Here is a 24,932-nt window from a genome sequence, read left to right on the forward strand (position 1 = left end):
GAAGAATATTAGGTCATATCCCAGGTGTCACATTTGCTCAGTATTATGACTTCCCACGCCCAACTTCGAGTGAGGACATTCTCTTATCAGCAGGTGCACACCATGAGATGTTAAAACACTTTCCCCCCCTCCTCTTAGTGGACGTCTGAGCATGCTCTGTTCTCTCATCCAGCTTGCTCACACACTCTCCCGGCACACTGTGGCCTTGAACGTGCTCTGAGAAGCCACTTGTAAGTCCACTGTGATTTCCCCCCTTTTTCTTCTAGTCTTAGTTAATGGTATAACATCAATTAGCACAGAATCAAACTTCAAGGTCTTCATGTCCATGGTTCAGGGGTATGGAATACACCTCTGGGGGTATTTCAGATATGAGTCTGGGGTCTGTTAGAAATGCGATTTGAAATAAAGATTCAAGGACAATGGTGAAAGCACTCTGTTCCTTTCATTGATACAGAATTGCAAGTCTGGGTGCTCTAGCAAAGTAGGCACACACCCCAAGCACATGTGTAGCCATTTTTATACTCTATGCTCGGCCAAAGAGGTCCCTCCCCGTCTCTTTATTGGTCAGAGACTCAAGGGTTACAGCCTATTCTAGCAAGCTTCTTTGTCTCGCCTCTGTTTACTTGCTTTTTTATTTCATTTGATATTCCACCTACTATTATTTACTTATGTCCATATAAAGAATTAATTCTCCATGATTACTCTAATTATTCCTCCCACCTTCCTATTAGCCAAACCACAAGGTCATGAGTTCAGAAAATAACAGATGTTGTTATCAACTACTATTTTCGGTTGATACTATTTTTCATTTCTCTGATTAGCAGTCCTAACCACAAGTTCCTGCTATCTTCTCTTTTACTCCTTCTGAACCATCTAACAGCTCTTGCACCTGTTTGGGGTTTTTCTTGTTCACTAATTATACTTTAGTGAAGATAACAGTACCTTTGGGCTGGGGCTGCTTTCAGCCATATATTTTTAATTATATTATATTTCTTTATATCATCCTTTTAACATATATAACATTGCATCATCATTGAAAAAGTAACATGTCTCTCCATTTCTTACAATCCCTCCTCTTTATTTATTCTGTGTTGTTGTTTTTTACATCAGTATATAAAGGTGTATTCTTGACTGGACCACATGTTCTTAGACCATTTCTTATCTCTGTGCACACACTCTCACTGTTAAAGAATGCTATGGCGTTGTTTTAAGTTGTTTTCTTAGCGGTCTTCATTGAATGGCGCAAAGCCCGCATTCAGACTTTTCATTGCGAGGATTATTATACTTCGTTATCTCAGGAATATCTCTGATCTGAGTTTACAAAGACAGCCATGCTGATTGATCAGATGTTGTTCTATGGAGGGGGCTCTTCAGCAATCTTCTTCTACTGGACACCTGTCTTTAGTGCTCACAGGGGGCTTTCTAACTTCTTGGCAGCTTGCTTCGTCTTTTAACCTCTCGATCAGATTTGGACAACTCTCAGTCTCTGGTACAGATGGGTCATCTGGATCACTTCTATGGCATCTAAGGTTCAGCTTTTCACATATGTTGCTTGGACTTTTTAGATTTGGGCTATCAGTCTGTGTAGGCTTAGAACACAACAGATTATTTCTTCTTTGGTAGAGACAGTCTTACAGCTTTAGATTTTCCAAACATTTCTATATGTGTTGGACAGTCAAATACTTGTTAGTTGTTCATGTGCTTTGAACAATTACAGTGGTCAGTCAGGAACAAGGGTCCAAACTCTCTTGCTTCTAGCTTATAACTTTGTTGTTTTAGTTTGGCATCAGGCAGCAGACCTGTGGCTTCTAGGTCTGGTGCTGTGAAAAACCTGTGAAGAAATCTTCTTGCACACTCATTATTTTGTGATTTCTCGTCAAACAATCTTATGGTTCTAATTATAAATCACTCTGTCTTCTATTCAGTCTATTTCTAAGACTTATTAATACTCAGGAAAGAATTAAAACTAGTTTCTTAGATTCAAGGTGGTACTAAAAAAATCACTTTATACAAAGGTCTCTCTCCCCCCTTGGCAATGTAAGGGAAAAGGCTCAGAACAGTGCTTGTTTAGATCGTCACAACTGATCCTTCTCTCTGCCTTCCTGACATGCTCAGATGGGTGAGTGAACCCATCAACCTTGCAAACTTCACTATCACATGATTCTTCTAGCAATGAATCTTGAGACCTTCTTGTCACATACTCCACCATCCTCAACCAATACTTGTTAACCACTCCCTCCCCGGTTTCCCTTTTTGGCGCTTGACTTTCTTTCTAATGGGCAAGCTTCTTACCTCTTATTTCTCTTCCTGGTTTCCCACTGAGCTGTAGGGAAGGAGAAACAAGAGGTATGTGTGTGTGTCAAGCGCCTGGTGATTTAACCAGCGGCTAGGGCCCGTTCTCACCCCTGAGCAACCGACCCCACCCAAATAGGCAAATGGGACCCCTCTCTCCCACCTGGGAGCAGGGGGTCTATTCTACTCATTTAAATCACTTAGAAATCACCCAAGGGTGGCATTTTGGGAAAGGGAAATGAGGGATCTTGGAAGAAGGACGAGAGAGAAGAGATTGGGCAAAGGGAGTAGTGGGAAATCAGTTAATTTATCATAACAAAGGTAGTTAAGGTAACTGAACATTCAAGTCTCTCTACAGCATTAGTAAATTCAATTACTTTTAAAAACTCTATACATATTACATAATTCTTAATTAAGTCTCAGGATGCAATTGGCTTAACACCACAAGATATCCACACACTATTTTTTTTAACTTCTCCATTTTTCTTTTACAGCTTTATTTTTGAAATTAAGATTCTTTCAAGCAATTTCTCAATGAGAGGGCTATTTGGCCATTGGGCCTCCTACAGCTGTCATGAAATTCTTAGGTTTACAAATTAGTCTAGCTACGTAGCAAATTGAAAAGGAACATTGAACATTAGTGTGGATATTTATAGATAAGCCCTTTGCTTTATTAAAAATAATCTATTTTATGCTTCATACTTGGGACAGAACAAACACAACCTCTATTAGGGAGGTTGTGGTCTCTCCTACATTGGAGGTATTCAAGAGGCAGCTGGACAACCACCCGCCAGGAATGCTCTAGGGTGGATTCTTGCATTGAGCAGGGGGTTGGACTTGTAGGCCCCTTCTAACTTTGCTATTCTATGATTCTCTATTACAAGTATTTACTTCCTCTTTTCTGTCAGCTTGAAGAAACCACAACATTTTTTGCTGTAATTTTTTTCTCTGGGTATGCTTTTTGCAATCTGGTGTTATCAAGGCAACCTCAATCCTGCTTGGGAGTGGTTTTTAAATTTCAACTTTTCAATCATGTGGATCTCAGATATGTTGCTCTCAACAAAGAAAACAAGATACCTGGATTCAAGGTAGTAGATTTATCTGGATTCTCTATGCAATATCTATTCATATCAAGTCAATCTCTGATTTGATAAAAAAAACTTTTTACACACAATGCAGATGCAGCACCTGCTCCCAGACAAGGCGGAAACATGCTACTGGCTGCTGTTGAACAATCACACCACAGCCATGTCAATAAATCATTCTCTGCAAGTTGCAGGAGTTTGGGGTGTTTTAATTCAACTACAATTTCATAACCTTGTTAAATGTTAACACTCCAAACTGGAGGGTGTAGTTTTTGGGGTTCAGGATTGCTCATCTCTAGGCTCTGGGGCTTGTGTCTCAGGACAGTATTTACTTTGACCCCACTTCTCTGCCCCAGCCAGCACTGGTTTTGGAAATGGCTTTTTTTTTATAGTAATAACATTTAGGTCTATCTCCTCGGCTTCTTTGAGGCCCCTCCCAAAAAGCCTGAAGCCGCTGCAACCGCCTAGTTCACAGCTCTGTTTCTAACTGTTCTTTCTTCACATATCATCCCAGCACCTGGGCAGGATCTACACCACTGCTCCAAAGCACCTTAAGGTGCTCCCCAACAGTTCTGACAACTGTTGGGGCCCAGGACACACTGCATATACAGTTTTCAAAAGAACGTTTTCAAAGCGCTTCAAAACGCCTTAAAAGCAGCAGTGCAGATTTCTCTAAAATTTCACTGAAAGGCTCATTCAGGAGCAAATCAGTTATTTGCAGGCATTCTGTGGATCACTTGATAGCACATTTCGTCCAGATCTGTTCTTAGATGTGCTTTCATCTTTAAACTGTTTTGTATCTAGTCAGGGCTGGTGCCAGACTAATTTGCGCCTTAGGCAAAGCGAGCTACTGGCACCCCACGCCCCCCCAATTGGTAACTTTGATTTTTAAGAACAGATGTTTTATAGAGAAAAAAAATAAAAAGCAGAAAATTTGAAACATAAGAACATAAGAAGAGCCATGTTGGATCAGACCAAGGGTCTATCCAGCAGCACTTCTATTCACACAGTGGCCAACCAGCCATCAGCCAGGGATGAGCAAGCAGGACACGGTGTAACAGCACCCTCCCACCCATGTTCCCCAGCAACTGGGGCACACAGGCTTATTATCTTTAATACTAGAGATAGCACACAACCATCAGGGCTAGTAGCTATTGATATATTTTTTTACTTCCAGGAATTTATCCAACTCGCTTTTGAAGCTATCCAAATTGGTGGTTATCAGTACATCTTGAGGTAATGAGTTCTATCCTGGATCTTTTACCACTCAGCTTCATGGGATGATTCTACTGAGTTCTAGTATTTTGCGAGAGAGAGAGAAATGTCTCTCTGTCCATATTTTCTATACTATGCGCCATTTTATACACCTCTATCTTATCTCTCCTCAGCCTCCTCTTTTCTCTTTTCTAAACTAAACAATCCTAGTTGATGCAACCTTCTCTCGTAAGGGAGATGCTCCGGACCCCCAATAATTTTAGTTGCTCTTTTCTCTGCACCTTTGGCAGGAAACATACCAGGGGAGCAGGCATTTCTTTAGTGGTGCTTGTCTCTCCTTGAACACCTTAGAAGGGAAAAAGGGGGGGCTCTACATTTTCCTCCTACTCCATCTCCCTCCTTAAAAACAGAAAGAGTCATGGTGACTTTCTCTCACTCCCAAGGACAGAATCTAACTCATAGAATCATAGAATCATAGAATAGCAGAGTTGGAAGGGGCCTACAAGGCCATCGAGTCCAACCCCCTGCTCAATGCAGGAATCCACCCTAAAGCATCTTGAATGCCTCTAGTGTGGGAGAGCCCACAACCTCCCTAGGTAACTGATTCCACCGTCGCACTGCTCTAACAGTTAGGAAGGCCGCAAGCGATACGGCCTAAAGCCTGCCAATCCCACGGAAGAAGGCCTGGCGAGTCTGCACAGTGTCCTCTTCCGCAAGCAGCCCTTTCTTTGGAGGGCAGCGCTTCTCTACTACACCATCTATCAGGCCAGCCGCCTGTCCTTCTGTGACCTCTTCCATGACCTGGCGCGCTATGTGCAGGATGCTGGTGTGCGGTGGGAGTACTGCGTGCGAGCCAAACGGGGCCAGGCAGACACTTCATGGCCAGGTAACAAATGATGGTTGCCTTAGTGGATGATCTAAGCTTGCCTATTGACAGGGAGAGTTTGTCCCTGCTGGTGCTTTTGGACCTCTCAGTGGCTTTTGATACCATCGACCATGATATCCTTCTGGAACGCCTGGGAGGTTTGGGAATCAGGAGCACTGTGCTTCAGAGGTTCCAGTCCTATCTCTCGGGGAGGTTCCAGGTGGTGATGCATGGGGATAGCTGCTTCCCAAAGGAGCTGTCCTTTGGTGTACCACAAGGTACACCAATGCTGCATATTTTGCACTAGTTGAAGTTTCCAAACTAGGCACAAAGGTAGCCCTATGTAGAGCACATTGCAGAAGTCAAGCCATGTAGTTACCAGCGTGTGCACTACTGTCTTTAGATCTTCCAACTCCAGGATGGGGTGCAGCTGGCTTATCAGCGGAAGCTGATAGGAGGCACATGAAACCACTGGGAGATCACCCAGAGGCATGGGGCAGGGTGCTATCAGTATGCCAATGACAGCCAAATATATTTCTCTATGCCTTCAACAACAGTGTCAGCTAAGGATAGTGTGTCTCCTCTGAATGAATGCTTGGAGGCGGCAATGGGCTGGATGAGGAAAAACAAACTGAAGCTCAATCCAGACAAGACGGAGGTGCTTGCTGTCAAAGGCCAGAACCTGGGTTTGGAGGTGTGTCAACCGGTTCTGGATGGGGTTACACTGCCCCTGAAAGACTGCGTTCGCAGCTTGGGGGTGCTCCTGGATCCGTCGCTCCAAATAACAGTTAAGATAGATGGACAGTGAGAGTGCCTCCTATCAGCTTTCGCTGATAAGCCAGCTGCGCCCCATCCTAGAGTTGGAAGATTTAAAGACAGTAGTGCACGCGCTGGTAACTACACGGGGCTTGACTTCTGCAATGTGCTCTACATAGGGCTACCTTTGTGCCTAGTCTTCAACTAGTGAAAAATATGGCAGCCAGGTTGGTCACCAGTACATCTAGGGGTGACCACATTACATCAGCTTTAAAATGACTCCACTGGCTGCCAATTAGTTTCCGGGCGAAGTATAAAGTGTTGGTTATTAGCTATAAAACCCTACATGGTTTGGGTCCAGGTTACCTGCGGGATCGCCTTCTCTCATACAATCTGAATCCTAGAATCCTAGAATAGCAGAGTTGGAAGGGGCCTACAAGGCCATCGAGTCCAACCCCCTGCTCAATGCAGGAATCCACCCTAAAGCATCCCTGACAGATGGTTTTCCAGCTGCCTCTTGAATGCCTCTAGTGTGGGAGAGCCCACAACCTCCCTAGGTAACTGATTCCACCGTCGCACTGCTCTAACAGTCAGGAAGTTTTTCCTGATGTCCAGCCGGAATCTGGCTTCCTTTAACTTGAGCCCGTTATTCCGTGTCCTGCACTCTGGGAGGATCGAGAAGAGATCCTGGCCCTCCTCTGTGTGACAACCTTTGAAGTATTTGAAGAGTGCTATCATGTCTCCCCTCAATCTTCTCTTCTCCAGGCTAAACATGCCCAGTTCTTTCAGTCTCTCTTCATAGGGCTTTGTTTCTAGACCTCTGATCATCCTGGTTGCCCTCTTCTGAACACGCTCCAGCTTGTCTGCGTCCTTCTTGAATTGTGGAGCCCAGAACTGGACGCAATACTCTAGATGAGGCCTAACCAGGGCCGAATAGAGAGGAACCAGTACCTCACGTGATTTGGAAGCTATACTTCTATTAATGCAGCCCAAAATAGCATTTGCCTTTCTTGCAGCCATATCGCACTGTTGGCTCATATTCAGCTTGTGATCTACAACAATTCCAAGATCTTTCTCGTTTGTAGTATTGCTGAGCCAAGTGTCCCCCATCTTGTAACTGTGCATTTGGTTTCTATTTCCTAAATATAGAACTTGGCATTTATCCCTATTAAATTTCATTCTGTTGTTTTCAGCCCAGCACTCCAGCCTATCAAGATCACTTTGAAGTTTGTTTCTGTCTTCCAGGGTATTAGCTATCCCACCCAATTTTGTGTCATCTGCAAATTTGATCAGCGTTCCCTGCACCTCCTCGTCCAAATCATTAATAAAAATGTTGAAGAGCACTGGGCCCAGGACTGAGCCCTGCGGCACCCCACTCGTTGCCTCTCCCCAGTTTGAGAAGGTTCCATTGATAAGTACTCTTTGAGTCCGATTCTGTAGCCAACTGTGGATCCACCTAATCGTTGTTCCATCTAGCCCACTTTTAGCTAGTTTGTTAATCAGAATGTCATGTGGTACTTTGTCAAAAGCTTTGCTGAAGTCAAGATATATGACATCCACAGCATTCCCACAATCCACAAGGGAGGTTATCCTATCAAAAAATGAGGTCAAATTAGTCTGACAGGATTTGTTCCTGACAAATCCATGTTGGCTTCTAGTAATCACTGCATTGATTTCAAGGTGTTTACAGATTGACTTCTTGATAATCTGCTCCAGAATTTTCCCAGGGATGGATGTCAGACTGACTGGTCTGTAGTTCCCAGGTTCCTCCTTTTTGCCCTTTTTGAAGATAGGGACAACGTTAGCCCTCCTCCAGTCATCCGGCACCTCACCTGTCTTCCATGATTTTGCAAAGATAATAGACAAAGGTTCTGAGAGTTCTTCTGCTAGCTCCTTCATTACTCTTGGATGCAGTTCATCGGGCCCTGGAGATTTAAACTCATTCAAGGCAATTAGGTGTTCTTTGACCATTTGTTTATCAATCTCAAACTGTAATCCTGCCCCCTCAACTTCTGCTTCACTTTTTCCAGGGGGGTCATAGATCCGCTTTTGGGAGAAGACCGAGGCAAAGTAGGAATTGAGCATTTCAGCCTTTTCTTTGTCGTCTGTTATCAATTTGCCATCCTCATTAAGCAGTTGAACCACCATTTCTTTCCTCTGTTTTTTACTACTCACGTATCTGAAGAAAGCCTTTTTATTGCTTTTAGCATCCCTCGCTAATCTCAGCTCATTCTGAGCTTTAGCCTTCCTGACGCCATTTCAGCACTTCTGCGCCACTTGTCTGTACTCTTCTTTTGTAGCCTGGCCTTCATTCCACTTCCTATATGTATCCCTTTTTGTTTTCAGTTCATCAATAAGCTTTTTGTGGAGCCACATTGGTTTCCTCTGTTGTCTTCTATCTTTTCTCCTTGTTGGAATTGTTTGTAACTGTGTCTTTAAAATTTCATTTTAAAGACTCCTCAAAGTCTTGCTTCTAGGGAGACCGACAAGGGCAGGGGTGTCAGGCAGCACCAGTCCCTTTGCTCTCGATCTCCGAAGGGGGGCGTTTCTTCGGGAGCAAGTCCCCCAGACCTGGACAGCCCCTGCTCCCAAGGAGACCAGCCTAGGCGTAGAGGGCAAGCGTCCCCCGCCATCCTGCTTCTTGCGCGCGCACACGCAGTGCCTTACGCGTGTCTCTCCTCTTTATCTTTCTCCTCCTCAGATTGGGTCCAGTGAGCTCCCCTCCCCTCCTGAGGAGGCAGAGCTGTGCAGCCAACCAGCCAGCCAGCGTCTGCCTCGCGAGCCCCCCCCCCGCTGCATGAGAAGGGGGGCCAGGCTGGCGAGATCTGCCGCTCCAGGTGGCTACTTTAGATCATTCTATCCTTCAACTTTCTGTAATTTCTTAGCCACGTCTTGTCAACTCTTGGTGACAAAACTAATTTTAAAAAGACCTTGTGTTACCGGATCATCTGGAGACAATCTAGAATATTGTCTCATTCTTTCTCTCGAACGCTGGAGAAATTTTGGGTTTTAGGTGTGGCTTTTTATTTCTCTTTTCACAAATCTGACAACTGGAGGTCTGCTTCTGTTAAAACACATTCTCCAGTGGGGAAGGGTTTTCTAGATAGACCATAAGGCCTAAGTAATCTCTGTTCAAAATTCTAATTATCAGCTGAATTCCAAAGCTGGTAAGCTCTGACTGGAGCTTGATTTGGGGCAGCAAAATTTTGGCACAAGAAACAATTTAGAGGGAGCATTTTTCTCACTTTTCCTATCATGACTCTTTGGATCTTGGCCAAGGACTCCTAAAGGACAAGTCCAAATAGAATGCTTGCATTTGCTTTTCAAAGACTTTTCAAGCTCACTGTTCAAGTAGCCCATCACATTTGGTTGGGCCACCTGTCCAGCAAATAACCTAGCACTTTTATTTCTGGGAGTTGGCATGTTGGCTTGAAATCTTTTTACTTTTGGCAATCTAACCACAACTGCTGCTAGTACAGGAAAAGGAGAGGGTTTCCCCCCACTCCTTCTAAATAATGTTTCAAGTGTGTGAGCCTGTCTATTTCAAATAAACCTTCGGCAGGCCACAGTAATGTATGTTACTCTGGTGAAGAGTGGCCAATCTTCTTGACTCAAAGTCACTAATCTTTTTAACTTTAACTTAGATGGCATCTTATAAATTTTACATGTTTTCTTTATAATGTTTTTACTATTTCTGGGCAGCCTGACTTTAACTTGGTGAATCTAGCTGCAATGTTCGTATAACCACAATCAAACCACATACAGGGCTCTTGCATATGGCAATTTCTAGGTTTTGACACAGGCACACACCTGGAGTTTCTGTTTCTTTCTCTTCTATTTTTCTCCCTCCTCTTCTGCTCGTGGCGCATTTGGTATTATCCCGCCAGGTTGGTTAGGTATAGGTACATAGGGAGGAGGCAGGCAATTTAAGGGCTCCCATTTAAATTTCTCCCTTGTCTTTGATATTTTAATTGGTTTCTTTTCCTTCTGGACTTTTAGGGACATTAGTTGTACATTATTGTCACTACCTCTCTAACAAGAGGCATATTCAGACTCCTCTTGTGATCTTGGACTTTTATTGTTAATATATATGTTTAAAGTCTGGCACAACCATACTTCATCAGACCCATATTTTGGCCAGAACACACTAGGTGGTTTTATGGTTTTCTTTGGCCATTCTAAACAGCAATATTTAATCATCTTTTTCTTATCTTTCTTTCTTGTACAAGATAAATATTCCCAGGACATCAACATCCTCCCCAACAGACTATCTAGAGGAATGTCATGGGCCAGGATCAAAGACTCATCATTACATGGTCTTTTCCCATTCTTAGGCACTTTATTTCCCATTGTGGACCCCGGGACTAAGCAACAACTGCAAACCGTCTATCTGACTGTCAACCCGGATTGTGGATTTCCTTGGGGCTAAGCAACAAATGCAAACCGTCTACCCGACCGGTCAACCCAAGATATGGATGTGTCACACGACTCCTCAACCGCTTTGTCTCTCTCCGGCCATTTTGCTCGCGGACAAATGGAACCGCGGATCCGAGACTCCACACTCGTTTCGTGCCTCTTGGACACGTCTCAAACACTCGTCAACACACTCCACTCCACAGTCCACCCCGACCACCAAGGCAATACTTAATAGTCAATTTTCTTACCTTGGTTCGTGCACGAAGTTGCTTGGTCGATGTAGTGCTTACATTTGAATCCCTAAGTGGTTTCACCAGTCCAAATGTTCCAGGAGTTTGCCAGTCAGACCACTGGCCCTCGGTGTCGCCCAAAGGGACTGCTAGAACTCAGCAGGATGCGTCTTCCCTGTGTCTGGCACCGATTGTTAGTGGCCACGATGGCTGTATCCCGGACGAGCCCCCAAATTGTTAGAAATGCGATTTGAAATAAAGATTCAAGGACAATGGTGAAAGCACTCTGTTCCTTTTATTGATACAGAATTGCAAGTCTGGGTGCTCTAGCAAAGTAGGCACACACCCCAAGCACATGTGTAGCCATTTTTATACCCTATGCCCGGCCGAAGAGGTCCCTCCCCGTCTCTTTATTGGTCAGAGACTCAAGGGTTACAGCCTATCCTAGCAAGCTTCTTTGTCCCGCCTCTGTTTACTTGCTTTTTCATTTCATTTGATATTCCACCTACTATTATTTACTTATGTCCATATAAAGAATTAATTCTCCATGATTACTCTAATTATTCCCCCCACCTTCCTATTAGCCAAACCACAAGGTCATGAGTTCAGAAAATAACAGAAGTTGTTATCAACTACTATTTTCGGTTGATACTATTTTCCTTTCTCTGACTAGCAGTCCCAACCACAAGTTCCTGCCATCTTTTCTTTTACTCCTTCTGAACTGTCTAACAGCTCTTGCACCTGTTTGGGGTTTTTCCTGTTCACTAATTATACTTTAGTGAAGATAACAGTACCTTTGGGCTGGGGCTGCTTTCCGCCATATATTTTTAATTATATTATATTTCTTTATATCATCCCTTTAACGTATATAACATTGCATCATCATTGAAAAAGTAACATGTCTCTCCATTTCTTACAGGTCTTTTAGGGGGTCTTCTTGTAAATCTCCCCAAAACCCTCACTCAAGCCACACCATACCAGATCAAATCATCCATATTTAACTTGAAGTAGCTTTCTTCATGCAGCATAATTTAACCCTTTTAGCACCAGATTAACAAAAAGGAAAGCTGGGAATCTGGGCCTCATGCTGCCTACACAACTGTTAACCCACACAGCCTTGATGTCGGATTGAGGTCCTTGGTGGTTGCCTCTTTCCATTTGGGAAACAATTCTGACTATCCCATCTGAATTGACTCTGCTGCATCAGGAACACATAGGAGTTTGTTGCGCTGTTACTCATGAGTTCTTGCTGTTCTCCCTCTCCCAACTGCCCATTATGATGACACAAGAATTGTCTTTCTGGGTTAGACCCAAAGCTGCTCAAGGTCAGCATTCTGTTTGCAGCCTCTGCCACCAGATGCCTTTGAGAAGCTCAGAAGCATGCAGGACACATAGCCAACCTGTGTTGTTTGCTTGCCCATGGAGCATCTGAAGTCTGCTGCTCCTGTACAAGGAAGCTTCACTCTCATGGTTCATGGCTCTTGATGAAGCCAGTGTGGCCAGTAGGAATTTCTCCAATTCTTTGGATCATCTGGGTGAATCAGAGCCAGAGTCCATCTAGCCAGGCAGGGTGCAGAGGGTGGGAGGGGAGACAGGGAGGGACAGCTTTCATCCCTTGCCCACCCACCCCAGCATCTCAAATCATTTGTTAACGTTTATCCTTTTTTGTGAGTTGTATTTATTTATTATGTTTCTATACTGTTTTAAATATCTAAAATAAATGTATTGCCTCTTTATTTCATTGGCTTAATACTCTCTCTGAGTTTAAGACAGCTATAAAGACTAGTCTCTTCCGGCAGGCCGACCAAGATGAATTTTAAACCTAAAAATTTTAAGACGTTGTGATTGTTATTTTAATATCATATTTGTTTATATGCTCTTTTAACTAGTTTTATGTATTATATTGTATTTAATGTTGTTCCCTGCCTCGATCCATCTGTCAGGGATGCTTTTAAAGCTTTTAAAGCTCAACTAAAAACTTTTCTTTTTCCTAAAGCTTTTAAAACTTGATGTTGTGCAGACTTCTACTGTTACTTTCTACTGTTAGTTTTTCCCTACCCTGTGCCTGCTTACCCTTCCCTGTACCTGTTGGCATTCTCTTCCCCTCCTTATTGTTTTACTATGATTTTATTAGATTGTAAGCCTATGCGGCAGAGTCTTGCTATTTACTGTTTTACTCTGTACAGCACCATGTACATTGATGGTGCTATATAAATAAATAATAATAATAATAATAATAATAATAATAATGCTTTAGGGTGGATTCCTGCATTGAGCAGGGGGTTGGACTTGATGGCCTTGTAGGCCCCTTCCAACTCTGCTATTCTATGATTCTATGATTCTATGATCCAGAGGGAGAAGCAGGTAAGAAATAAATAAATAAATGTATTATTATTATTATTATTATTATTATTATTATTATTATTATTATTATTATTATTATGCTCCATCTTGGGTGTCATAGCTAATATTTCCCTTGCTTTTAGAAATATTTACCCATTTTATAAGCCATCTAAGCAGTTGGCCACTGCCAGGCTGAGTAGCTCTGATTTCATACAGAAGAGTGTCTTGCTATGTGCGGACTGACATCTTCCTATCTGCCCTGAGCGTCCTGCCCGGCAGCAGCATGGAGAGTCTGGCTTGGCTTTGCAGCTGATTTGGAAGGGGCAGGCGGGCGGGGTGGGTGGGTGGGGAGAAATCCATGGCTCCATGGCAGAGCCCCTGCTATGCATGCAGGAGATTCAGTCCTGGGCAGCATCAACAGTTTCAAAAAGGGGTTGGGCAGCAGGTGACAACAGGGCAGAGAATCTGGCCCTGTCTCAAGCAATGTCTTCTGTTCCAGAAAGAGCCTTCTTGACAGTCCCAGAATTGGCCAGAACAGAAACGTGGAGCTGATTTTCCTGCAAGGAGCACAATCGCCACGTGTGGCTGACAGCTACCTGTTGCTGTCAGTGTTTTGTGCTTACTCTCTCACAGAGGCTCAGGGTGGTGCCTGCCTTGCAGCTTTTTGGGCTTGGTGGGGGCAATAGCTACTTTTCTTTTGCAAATGCTCTTTCAGGGAATCTGACTGAAGGCCGCTTCTTTGTCCTTGCCTGCAGACTGAAGAAGTCCCACAGCTGCCTGGATGATGCCTCTCTGAGTTCTGTCGCAGAGCAAGATGGTGCTGGATCTTGCACAGCCCTATCAGCCGCATCCTGATGTCTTTGGCACAAACCTGCAGCCCAGGAGAGGTGGGAAGACCGGGGGCTCCCCTCCATATGATGAGCTGCTTTACCCCTTCTTGTCTCCTTCCCCTTCTCTGGATTTGGACTCCTCCAGCCCAGGACCAAGGGCCCGCCCACCCTCAAAGCCCAAGGGGCTCCGAAGGTCAGGTGCCAGGCCGCCCTCGGACCTCTGCCCTGCCTTCCAGAGTCCCTGCAACTGGATGCGACGGAGCGAGAGCATCTGTGTGGTGAATCGGAATGGCCGGGGCCAAGGTCAAATCCGCAGCGCCACATCCCTACCTCATCTCTCCAAAGCAGAGGAGGAGGGGGAGACCAGGAGCAGGACAAAAAGCCCTTGTTTGCTGGTGGCCCTGAGGCCAGTGAATGTCGAGGAGGAAAAAGCCCGGTTCTTCCAGTCGTCTTATACCTACAACCCTCAGTTTGAATATGGGGAGCCTGTACCTGAAACAGTGTTGGAGAAATACAAAGAGGCCTCAGGCCAGTTTATTGCGCAGGTAAAAATCCCTCCCTCCCACTTTCATGTTATGAGCTACGGCTGGGTGAAGGGCTTTTCCTCATGCAGCTGCTACTCCTTTCTGCCCACCCTGCTCTGCGCAGTGAAGGGTGAGCTGCATCACTCTGCTTCTCCAAGGGAGAAAAGGTGCAGCCAGAACAGGATTTGGCGGAGTGATATTTATGCTGGCATTCAAAGCACTGTCATTCCAGTCATGTTTGGGGGCATGTATGGGGAGTGCACAATCTAGAAGCTAGCCAGGTTTTCTAGGGTCCAGCTTGGAAGGAGACCTGAGTGCCACCACTGAAGAGAGAGACCCTCTTCCAATGATACACAGACACATGCATACCCTTCCAGGCATTGCTTGAACTCAGAGCTATCAGGATTCGACCTGGAAGTGAGGACAGGCTGCTGTCTGCCCAGCAGAGGTGGCCTTAAAAACTAGCATTTTTCCTAGAGACAAAGGCATAAAGTGCAGAACTTCAGATGGTTAAATTTAGGCAGCATAGCACAAAGGTTTCTCGGGGAGCAGCAGAGATGAGATCAGAGCTTTTCCAGAAATGGAGTTGTATTGAGAAAGTAAATAAAATTGTAATTTAATAATTCTGTGTAGACAGCCTAGAGAAGAGAAGGCAAAAAAAGGGGAGGAGAAGAGATGTGGCACTGAGGATAGGCAGTGATTGCTTCAAGATTATAGGAGGGGAAAGATTGCAGTGGGCATATTTTTATTTTTATTACATTTCTATACCACCCAATAGCTGAATGGAAAAGATGGAGGGGGAGGGGGGGGAAGAATCAGAACCACAGCACAGAGAAGTGAGGATTCTTAGCATCAGACTAAATCCAAAAGGAAGGCAAAAGGAACATTTTTTTATTACAAGTAATGAAAAAAGAGCCCTGGAAGTTAGGATTCCAGATTAAGTCAAGCTATGTTGCACAGCAAGAGCCTATTCTTGAGTCACAAGGTGTTTTGGAGGGGGGGTGCCACAGGTACAAAAACAGATACCCAGTCAAGAGCCCCAGAACTTACATGGGCAGAGTGTGCTAGCAAAGCTGACTCTCTCTTGGAGGGCCCTGGAAGGCTTTGAGTTTTAGGATCTAAGAATCATAGAATAGCAGAGTTGGAAGGGGCCTACAAGGCCATCGAGTTCAACCCCCTGCTCAATGCAGGAATCCACCCTAAAGCATCCCTGACAGATGCTTGTCCAGCTGCCTCTTGAATGCCTCTAGTGTGGGAGAGGCCACAACCTCCCTAGGTAACTGATTCCATTGTCGTACTGCTCTAACAGTCAGGAAGTTTTTCCTGATGTCCAGCTGGAATCTGGCTTCCTTTAACTTGAGCCCGTTATTCCGTGTCCTGCACTCTGGGAGGATCGAGAAGAGATCCTGGCCCTCCTCTGTGTGACAACCTTTTAAGTATTTGACGAGTGCTATCATGTCTCCCCTCAATCTTCTCTTCTCCAGGCTAAACATGCCCAGTTCTTTCAGTCTCTCTTCATAGGGCTTTGTTTCCAGACCCCTGATCATCCTGGTTGCCCTCCTCTGAACACGCTCCAGCTTGTCTGCGTCCTTCTTGAATTGTGGAGCTCAGAACTGGACGCAATACTCTAGATGAGGCCTAACCAGGGCTGAATAGAGAGGAACCAGTACCTCACGTGATTTGGAAGCTATTCTTCTATTAATGCAGCCCAAAATAGCATTTGCCTTTCTTGCAGCCATATCGCACTGTTGGCTCATATTCAGCTTGTGATCTACAACAATTCCAAGATCCTTCTTGTTTGTAGTATTGCTGAGCCAAGTGTCCCCCATCTTGTAACTGTGCATTTGGTTTCTATTTCCTAAATGTAGAACTTGGCATTTATCCCTATTAAATTTCATTCTGTTGTTTTCAGCCCAGCACTCCAGCCTATCAAGATCACTTTGAAGTTTGTTTCTGTCTTCCAGGGTATTAGCTATCCAACCCATAGACTAGTAGAGTTGGAAGGGGCCTATAAGGCCATTGAGTCCAACACCCTGCTCAATGAAGGAATCCACCTTAAAGTATCCCTGACAGATGATTGTCCAGCTGCCTCCTGAATGTTTATAGCCTTTGATTACAAAGACACATAAATGACTGGGGGGCAGGGGAGTCATGGGATGGGGATTTTCAGGTATAAAATATTATTTTGGAGAAAGATGATTGTTTTTCCTACTTGAAAACACACAAGGGCAGCAGTTGATAATGATCAAATAACAAGAGTGCCAGAAGGCACACAACTGCACCGTAAATTTGGCAATGCATTAAAGAATAAGTATACCGAGTCAGACACTGACTTCTATTTACTATAACGATTCAAATCCACAAATTCAAAACCCCTTCATATAATGCTTTCTGTACCAGAGTGGATTTGTTCTGCCTGTTTAGACAACTTACATTAAGAGTTTTTTTGGAAATAAAACATCCGTCTCTTCCTCTTTTTGTCCCTATTCTTCATTCACTCCTGTTACCATCAACCCTCACATTAGGGTGTTTGAACATCTAATTGAGAAGGACTTATGTAAGCTGGAACAATCTTCACTCAAGACATGGCATAATCTATCCAAAACAGACCAGCAAATCGTCCATGAGTTATCCAAAGATAGCTCCATTGTTATTAAGGAGGCAGATAAAGGGCCCCCCATTGTGCTTTTGGATAGGAAGTATTACCTACAGGAGATCTATCGACAATTAAATTACTCCTCCTGTTATAAACCCATCTCCTCGGACCCTACAAAACATGTCTTGTCAGTTATCAGGACTACTGTGGTGGAAGCAATGTTACTGGGCTTTGTTGATGAAAAAACATCTATTTTTTTACAGAACCTTTATCCGTGAGTACCTATTTTCTATATACTCCTGAAGATTCATAAGCCTGGGTTCCCACCAAAGGGACGCCCGATAATTTCTGGGTCAAATTCAATATTGGAACCCTTGTCCAAATATGTGGACCACTTTTTACACCCCTTTGTTTTTCAGATCCCTTTGTACTTAAAGGACACAAAAGATTTTATCAAGAAAGTGGAGGGCCTTCTAATTCCATCTCAATCTGTCTTGGTTACCATGGATGTAAATTCATTATATACCAGCATCCCCCATGAGGAAGCACATACAACTGCTCAACTGTTCCTTGATAAGAGGGAAGATCTTCTCCCTCCAACATTTTTCCTTCTCAGTCTGATGGAGATTATTCTAGAAAAAAATTACTTTAGGTTTTCTGACCAATTCTATTTTCAAATCCAAGGAGTGGCCATGGGTAGTCCTTTTGCCCCCAGTGTGGCTAACTTATTTATGGCACATCTTGAAGAAACTGTCATTTGCAATGCTGAAAATAATCCCTTTTATCAGGAGTTCTTCTTCTACAAATGTTATATAGACGACATTTTCCTGATTTTCTCAGATGAATCCAGGATGCAAGAGTTTTTCAAATGGTTAAATACCATCCATAATAACATTAAATTTTCCTTTCACACACATGAATCACAGATTCCTTTTTTGGACACTATGGTATACCATGAGCAGGACAGGTTATTTATCACAGCGTATACCAAACCAACTGATAGAAATTCGCTTTTACATTTTTCAACTCATTCACCTCAGTTATGATCTAGTCTACCTTTTGGACAGTATTTACGCCTTAAAAGGAATTCTTCCTATCCTGATGAATACACGAAGACCAAAGTAATGATGAGGCAGCAACTTATGGATAGGGGATACCCCAGTTATGTCATCAATAATGCAGAGAGGAGAGCGGCCATGGTTCCATGGGAGACTTTGTTACAGAATCAGGAGCCCAATCCTGTAAAAAGGATTACATGCTCCCTTACTTATTCTCACTTGGCACATGCAATTATGAAGACAATAAAGAAACACTGGCATATTGTAAGAGATATACCAGGGTGTGGCACTAGCAACTTGTGATACCTTTTGGTGCATTCAGACATCAATCCACCCCATGCCACAGGCAGTACAGTATATGCTCATTTCAAATGTGTGGGGGTGCTCTGTCTGTACACTAACCTTACAAACCAAGGCATTTGAACACCCCAGAGATCAACGACTTTTCAAATTGCATCACTTTTCTAATTGCGCCACCAAATGGGTGGTCTACATAATCATTTGTCCTTGTGGACTCCTTTACATTGGTACAACCTCACGGAGCATTAGAACACGCATCTTGGAACACCATTCCAAATTAAAACATAGAGTAGCTGATGTACCAATGGTTCAACACTTCATGGAGAAGTCTCATGGATATGATGAATTCCGGTTTCTTGTTATAGAAATAATATATCTGCACAAATATAATTGGAATGACCATGACAACATTCTTCTAAGAAAAGAAGCCGAATGGATTTTTAAACTTAATGCTGTATATCTCGATTGCTTGAACGTTAGCCTGGAGTTATCACCTTTCCTTGGAAAGTGAATCCAATTTGCAGCTTGATTGTGCATCAATTTGTATTCACAAGACCATAATTGCTTGCTGTGCTTTTAAGCCTCAGATATATAACACCAATGAATAAGCCTGAATGTGCGCAGCTGATGGACTGTCCTCTTGCCTCCTGGAAGCTGATGTACTTTTAGCTAGCGCAATGGTTTGATTTTTAAACTTTCCTCCATAGTAGGTCTCTTTACACTCATTAGGTAGCTAAAGAATTGTTTTGTATTATCTAGAAAGAATTCCCCTTTTCTGTTTGCTGGAATCAACTCAGGGAGTACTATCTCCTGGTGACACCCCATGGCTCATTACAGCACACGGCGGTGAGTGTGTTATCTACGTGTTATACTTATAAGGAACCTGTGTGACTTTTTGAATGCTTTTCTCTGGATGTCTGTTTTAAAAGTTAATGCTGTCACTCAGCCAGTCTATTTATTTAAGTAACGTTTATTTACTTTTTGACAGACCTGAAAGAGTAAACGTCTCAAGAAGTTTTGAAATAAAATGGGAAAATACTGGAATCCTATTACAGTATATTAATCTGTACAGTACATCTGTTGCTACATATTGTATTGTTTAGGTGTTACAAGAAGCAATTGCTTGCCTTGTTTTGTCACTAGTATCATTTCGTGTATTCAAATTGTTATAAAAAACAGAAGTCAGCGTTCTTGACTCTGTAAAAAACAGTACATTTCATCTGTATTAATTTGTGGATTTGAATTGTTATAGTAAATAGAAGTCAGTGTCTGACTTGGTATACTTATTCTTTAATGCATTGTCAAATTTACAGTGCAGTTGTGTGCCTTCTGGTACACTTGCTTTTCCTACTTAACAGAATAGAGCAGTTTAGCCTTTAGGTAAAGTTTGAAGTACTTATAAAAATGTGCCATTTTTTGGCAGAAAGGTGGGAGATTTGGATGAGGAGGTGCAGGGAATGCTTATCAGATTTGCAGATGACACAAAACTGAATCTTACGGGGGTGGGAGACGTAAATTTTGAGGCAACAATGGATGAAGGCCAATGCACCACAGTACAGAGAACAGCTCCAACAGAGTCCCAAAGTAGTGTCTGCAACAAGGTAGGAACAAAGCCAGACTATAAAACACATGGTCTTCGATGTCTATAGACTAATGCCCAGAACATGGGAAACAAACAGAATGAACTTGAACTCTTATTACACGAAGGCAAATACGACTTGATAGGTATAACTGAAACTTGGTGGGATGACTCCCATGACTGGAATATAGCAATTGAAGGATATAACTTGTTCAAAAAGAACAGAAGAAATAGAAAGGGAGGTGGAGTTGCACTATATGTTAAAAATACCTATCCCTGCACAGAAATACAGGCGGATGAGATTGGGAGCCCCGTCGAGAGCGTCTGGATTAAAATAAATGGGGCTAGGAATAAAAAGAATATGATAATCGGAGTCTACTACCAACCACCCAATCAAGGAGAAGACGAGGATGAAACTTTTGAGAAACAAATTGCCAGTGTTTCTAGGAAGTGTGATGTAGTAGTGATGGGGGACTTCAATTACCCTGATATCTGTTGGGAGACCATTACTGCCAAAAGCGGCCCTTCCAAGAAATTCCTGACATGTATGGGTGATAACTTTCTCCTACAGAAAGTGGTGGAAGGAACTAGAGGATCGGCAATCCTTGACTTGTTATTGACCAATAGGGATGACTTAGTGGATAAAGTGGCAGTTACGGGAACTCTGGGGGAAAGTGACCATGTCATACTTGAATTCTTGATTATGAAGGAGACAAAAGTCGAGCGTAGCCATACACGTACTCTGGATTTTAGGAAAGCTGATTTTAATAAACTCAGAACTATAATAAGTAAGGTCCAGTGGCAAGGGAGCCTAAAGAGAAAAGGAGTGCAGGATGGGTGGGAGTATCTAAAAAATGAAATTTTAAAGGCACAGTTACAAACAATTCCAACAAGGAGAAAAGATAGAAGACAACAGAGGAAACCAATGTGGCTCCACAAAAAGCTTATTGATGAACTGAAAACAAAAAGGGATACATATAGGAAGTGGAAGGAAGGCCAGGCTACAAAAGGAGTACAGACAAGTGGCGCAGAAGTGCCAAAATGGCGTCAGGAAGGCTAAAGCTGTGAATGAGCTGAGATTAGCGAGGGATGCTAAAAGCAATAAAAAGGCTTTCTTCAGATACGTGAGTAGTAAAAGACAGAGGAAAGAAATGGTGGTTCAACTGCTTAATGAGGATGGCAAATTGATAACAGACGACAAACAAAAGGCTGAAGTGCTCAATTCCTACTTTGCCTCAGTCTTCTCCCAAAAGCGGGTCTATGACCCCCCTGGAAAAAGTGAAGTAGAAGTTGAGGGGGCAGGATTGCAGTTTGAGATTGATAAACAAATGGTCAAAGAATACCTAATTTCCTTGAATGAGTTCAAATCCCCAGGGCCCGATGAACTGCATCCAAGAGCAATGAAGGAGCTAGCAGAAGAACTCTCAGAACCTTTGTCTATTATCTTTGCAAAATCATGGAAGACAGGTGAGGTGCCGGACGACTGGAGGAGGGCTAACCTTGTCCCTATCTTCAAAAAGGGCAAAAAGGAGGAACCTGGGAACTACAGACCAGTCAGTCTGACATCCATCCCTGGGAAAATTCTGGAGCAGATTATAAAGAAGTCAATCTGTAAACACCTTGAAACCAATGCAGTGATTACTAGAAGCCAACATGGATTTGTCAGGAACAAATCCTGTCAGACTAATTTGATCTCATTTTTTGATAGGATAACCTCCCTTGTGGACTGTGGGAATGCTGTGGATGTCATATATCTTGACTTCAGCAAAGCTTTTGACAAAGTACCACATGACATTCTGATTAACAAACTAGCTAAAAGTGGGCTAGATGGAACAACGATTAGGTGGATCCACAGTTGGCTACAGAATCGGACTCAAAGAGTACTTATCAATGGAACCTTCTCAAACTGGGGAGAGGCAACGAGTGGGGTGCCGCAGGGCTCAGTCCTGGGCCCAGTGCTCTTCAACATTTTTATTAATGATTTGGACGAGGAGGTGCAGGGAACGCTGATCAAATTTGCAGATGACACAAAATTGGGTGGGATAGCTAATACCCTGGAAGACAGAAACAAACTTCAAAGTGATCTTGATAGGCTGGAGTGCTGGGCTGAAAACAACAGAATGAAATTTAATAGGGATAAATGCCAAGTTCTACATTTAGGGAATAGAAACCAAATGCACAGTTACAAGATGGGGGACACTTGGCTCAGCAATACTACAAACGAGAAAGATCTTGGAATTGTTGTAGATCACAAGCTGAATATGAGCCAACAGTGTGATATGGCTGCAAGAAAGGCAAATGCTATTTTGGGCTGCATTAATAGAAGTATAGCTTCCAAATCACGTGAGGTACTGGTTCCTCTCTATTCGGCCCTGGTTAGGCCTCATCTAGAGTATTGCGTCCAGTTCTGGGCTCCACAATTCAAGAAGGACGCAGACAAGCTGGAGCGTGTTCAGAAGAGGGCAACCAGGATGATCAGAGGTCTAGAAACAAAGCCCTATGAAGAGAGACTGAAAGAACTGGGCATGTTTAGCCTGGAGAAGAGAAGATTGAGGGGAGACATGATAGCACTCTTCAAATACTTCAAAGGTTGTCACACAGAGGAGGGCCAGGATCTCTTCTCGATCCTCCCAGAGTGCAGGACACGGAATAACGGGCTCAAGTTAAAGGAAGCCAGATTCCGGCTGGACATCAGGAAAAACTTCCTGACTGTTAGAGCAGTGCGACGGTGGAATCAGCTACCTAGGGAGGTTGTGGGCTCTCCCACACTAGAGGCATTCAAGAGGCAGCTGGAAAACCATCTGTCAGGGATGCTTTAGGGTGGATTCCTGCATTGAGCAGGGGGTTGGACTCGATGGCCTTGTAGGCCCCTTCCAACTCTGCTATTCTATGATTCTATGAATTGGGTGGGATAGCTAATACCCCGAAAGACAGAATCAAACTTTAAAGTGATTTTGATAGGCTGGACCACTGGGCTGAAAAACAACAGAATGAAATGTAATAGGGATAAATGTTCTTCACCTAGGAAAAAGAAACCAAATGAACAGATGGGAGATACTTGGCTCAGCAATACTACAAACGAGAAGGATCTTGGAATTGTGGTAGATTATAAACTGAATAGGAGCCAACAGTGTGATGTGGCTGCAAAAAAAGCAAATGCTATTTTGGGCTGCATTAATAGAAGTAAAGCTACCAAACTGCATGAGGTACTGGTTCCCCTCTATTTGGCACTGGCTAGGCCTCACCTTGAGCACTGTGTCCAGTTCTTGGCACCACATTTCAAGAAGGATGCAGACAAGCTGGAGGGGGCTCAGAGGAGGACAATGAGGATGATCAGGAGTCTAGACACAAAGCCCTATGAGGAAAGACTGAAAGAACTGGGCATGTTTAGCCTGGAGAAGAGAAGATTGAGGGGGGAGACATGATAGCACTCTTCAAATACTTGAAAGGCAGAGGAGGGCCAGGATCTTTTCTCGATCACCCCCGAGTGCAGGACACGAACTAATGGGCTCAAGTTACAGGAATTCAGATTCTGGCTGGACATCAGGAAAAACTTCCTGACTGTTAGAGCAGTACAACAATGGAACCAATGTCTTAGGGAGGTTGTGGGCTCTCCCACACTAGAGGTGTTCAAGAGGCAGCTGGACAGCTATTTGATAGGGGTGCTTTAAGGTGGATTCCTGCATTGAGCAGGGGGGGGGTTGGACTCGATGGACTTATAGCCCCCTCCCAACTCTACTATTCTATGATTCTATGAGATATGCACATGGATGGATGCTCAAAATCTTAGGGTTCTCTATAACCAAAATTAGCTACAGAGAAAGGTTGAGCGTTAATGATTTGAGGAGTTCCAACACCAGTCACTCCCTACCTGGTACCCTCCAGGTGTTTTGGACTACAACTTCCATCAGCCCTAGTCCAGCATTTGGAGGGCACCATGGTAGACTGGGTGGTGAGTTGGACAAACATAGAGGGTAGTGACACTCCATTGTCCATTTCCATAGATGGTTTCATCAAGAAATTTGTGGATTCTAGCTGACCATTTAAGATAAAATTTCACCTTTTGGGCCAAGTGCTCATGGAAAGACACACAATGGAGGCAGCCGGCCCTCTGGCAACAATCACCAGCATAGGCTCTACACTGGGCCCCCTTGTGAGAGATGCTGCTGTGCTAGTATTTCTCTCCAACATAATTGCTGTTCTGCGGGCACATGTTAATTAGCACAACTATATTGTTGTAATTGTGGGAGAAATAAGTGAAGCTTGGAAGGTCAGGCATGTTTTATCATTTGTTTATAGTACGAGCTTATGCCGTAAGCCACAGTATAGTGCTGTTATTGCAAGAGGAGTGGAAGAACATGCTGCTGTTTCAGATTGCTTAAAAAAAAGTGATAACTAACTGCATGTGCAGCTTCATAGCTACATAGGAATACAGGTGTCAAAATAAAGTATGTGGTTATTCACAGCTTTGCAGCTCTGTAAGTGCTCAGTAAAAAAAAACAACAACATGAATTTCCTGCCTGTAAATCCCTCTGAGGCTATCTCAGAGCAGAGGGCTTGGCTTCCTAGCAACCCTGAGTCTCTTAGAGATTAACCTTGTGCTGCTTCCTATCCTGCTGGGTGAAGGGATTGCATTTATTTCCTTTCCTTATTATTTATCTCCTCCCCACCCTTTCCCTTCTTTTTTCATTGGATTCCACTGTGGCGCTTGAAGGAGATGGAGCAGCCTTAGCCCTACTCACAGGCAGGCAGTCTGGCTCTCTCTGGAAATACATGGGGGTGGGGGTTAAGGGGAGGGAAATGATGCAAAACAGATCCTGTAGTTTTTAAAACTACACTCACC

The 24,932-nt window shown here is 43.6% G+C and overlaps 1 protein-coding gene across 2 annotated transcripts in view; it reads left to right on the forward strand.

The window, feature by feature from the left end:
• Positions 1 to 24,932, forward strand: part of LOC134408997 (microtubule-associated tyrosine carboxypeptidase 1-like) — a 49,630-nt gene that overhangs the window by 4,397 nt on the left and 20,301 nt on the right. The window contains exon 2 of one of the 2 annotated variants that reach the window (XM_063141532.1): positions 13,958 to 14,577. In XM_063141532.1, coding sequence (XP_062997602.1) covers positions 14,017 to 14,577 — 561 coding nt within the window. In that variant the 5' untranslated portion in view covers positions 13,958 to 14,016. Of the gene's footprint in view, positions 1 to 13,957; positions 14,578 to 24,932 lie in introns of those variants that run through there. The other variant, XM_063141533.1, reaches the window with a different exon arrangement.

The sequence above is a fragment of the Elgaria multicarinata genome, chromosome 14 (genome assembly GCF_023053635.1).
Source record: "Elgaria multicarinata webbii isolate HBS135686 ecotype San Diego chromosome 14, rElgMul1.1.pri, whole genome shotgun sequence".
NCBI lineage: Eukaryota > Metazoa > Chordata > Lepidosauria > Squamata > Anguidae > Elgaria > Elgaria multicarinata.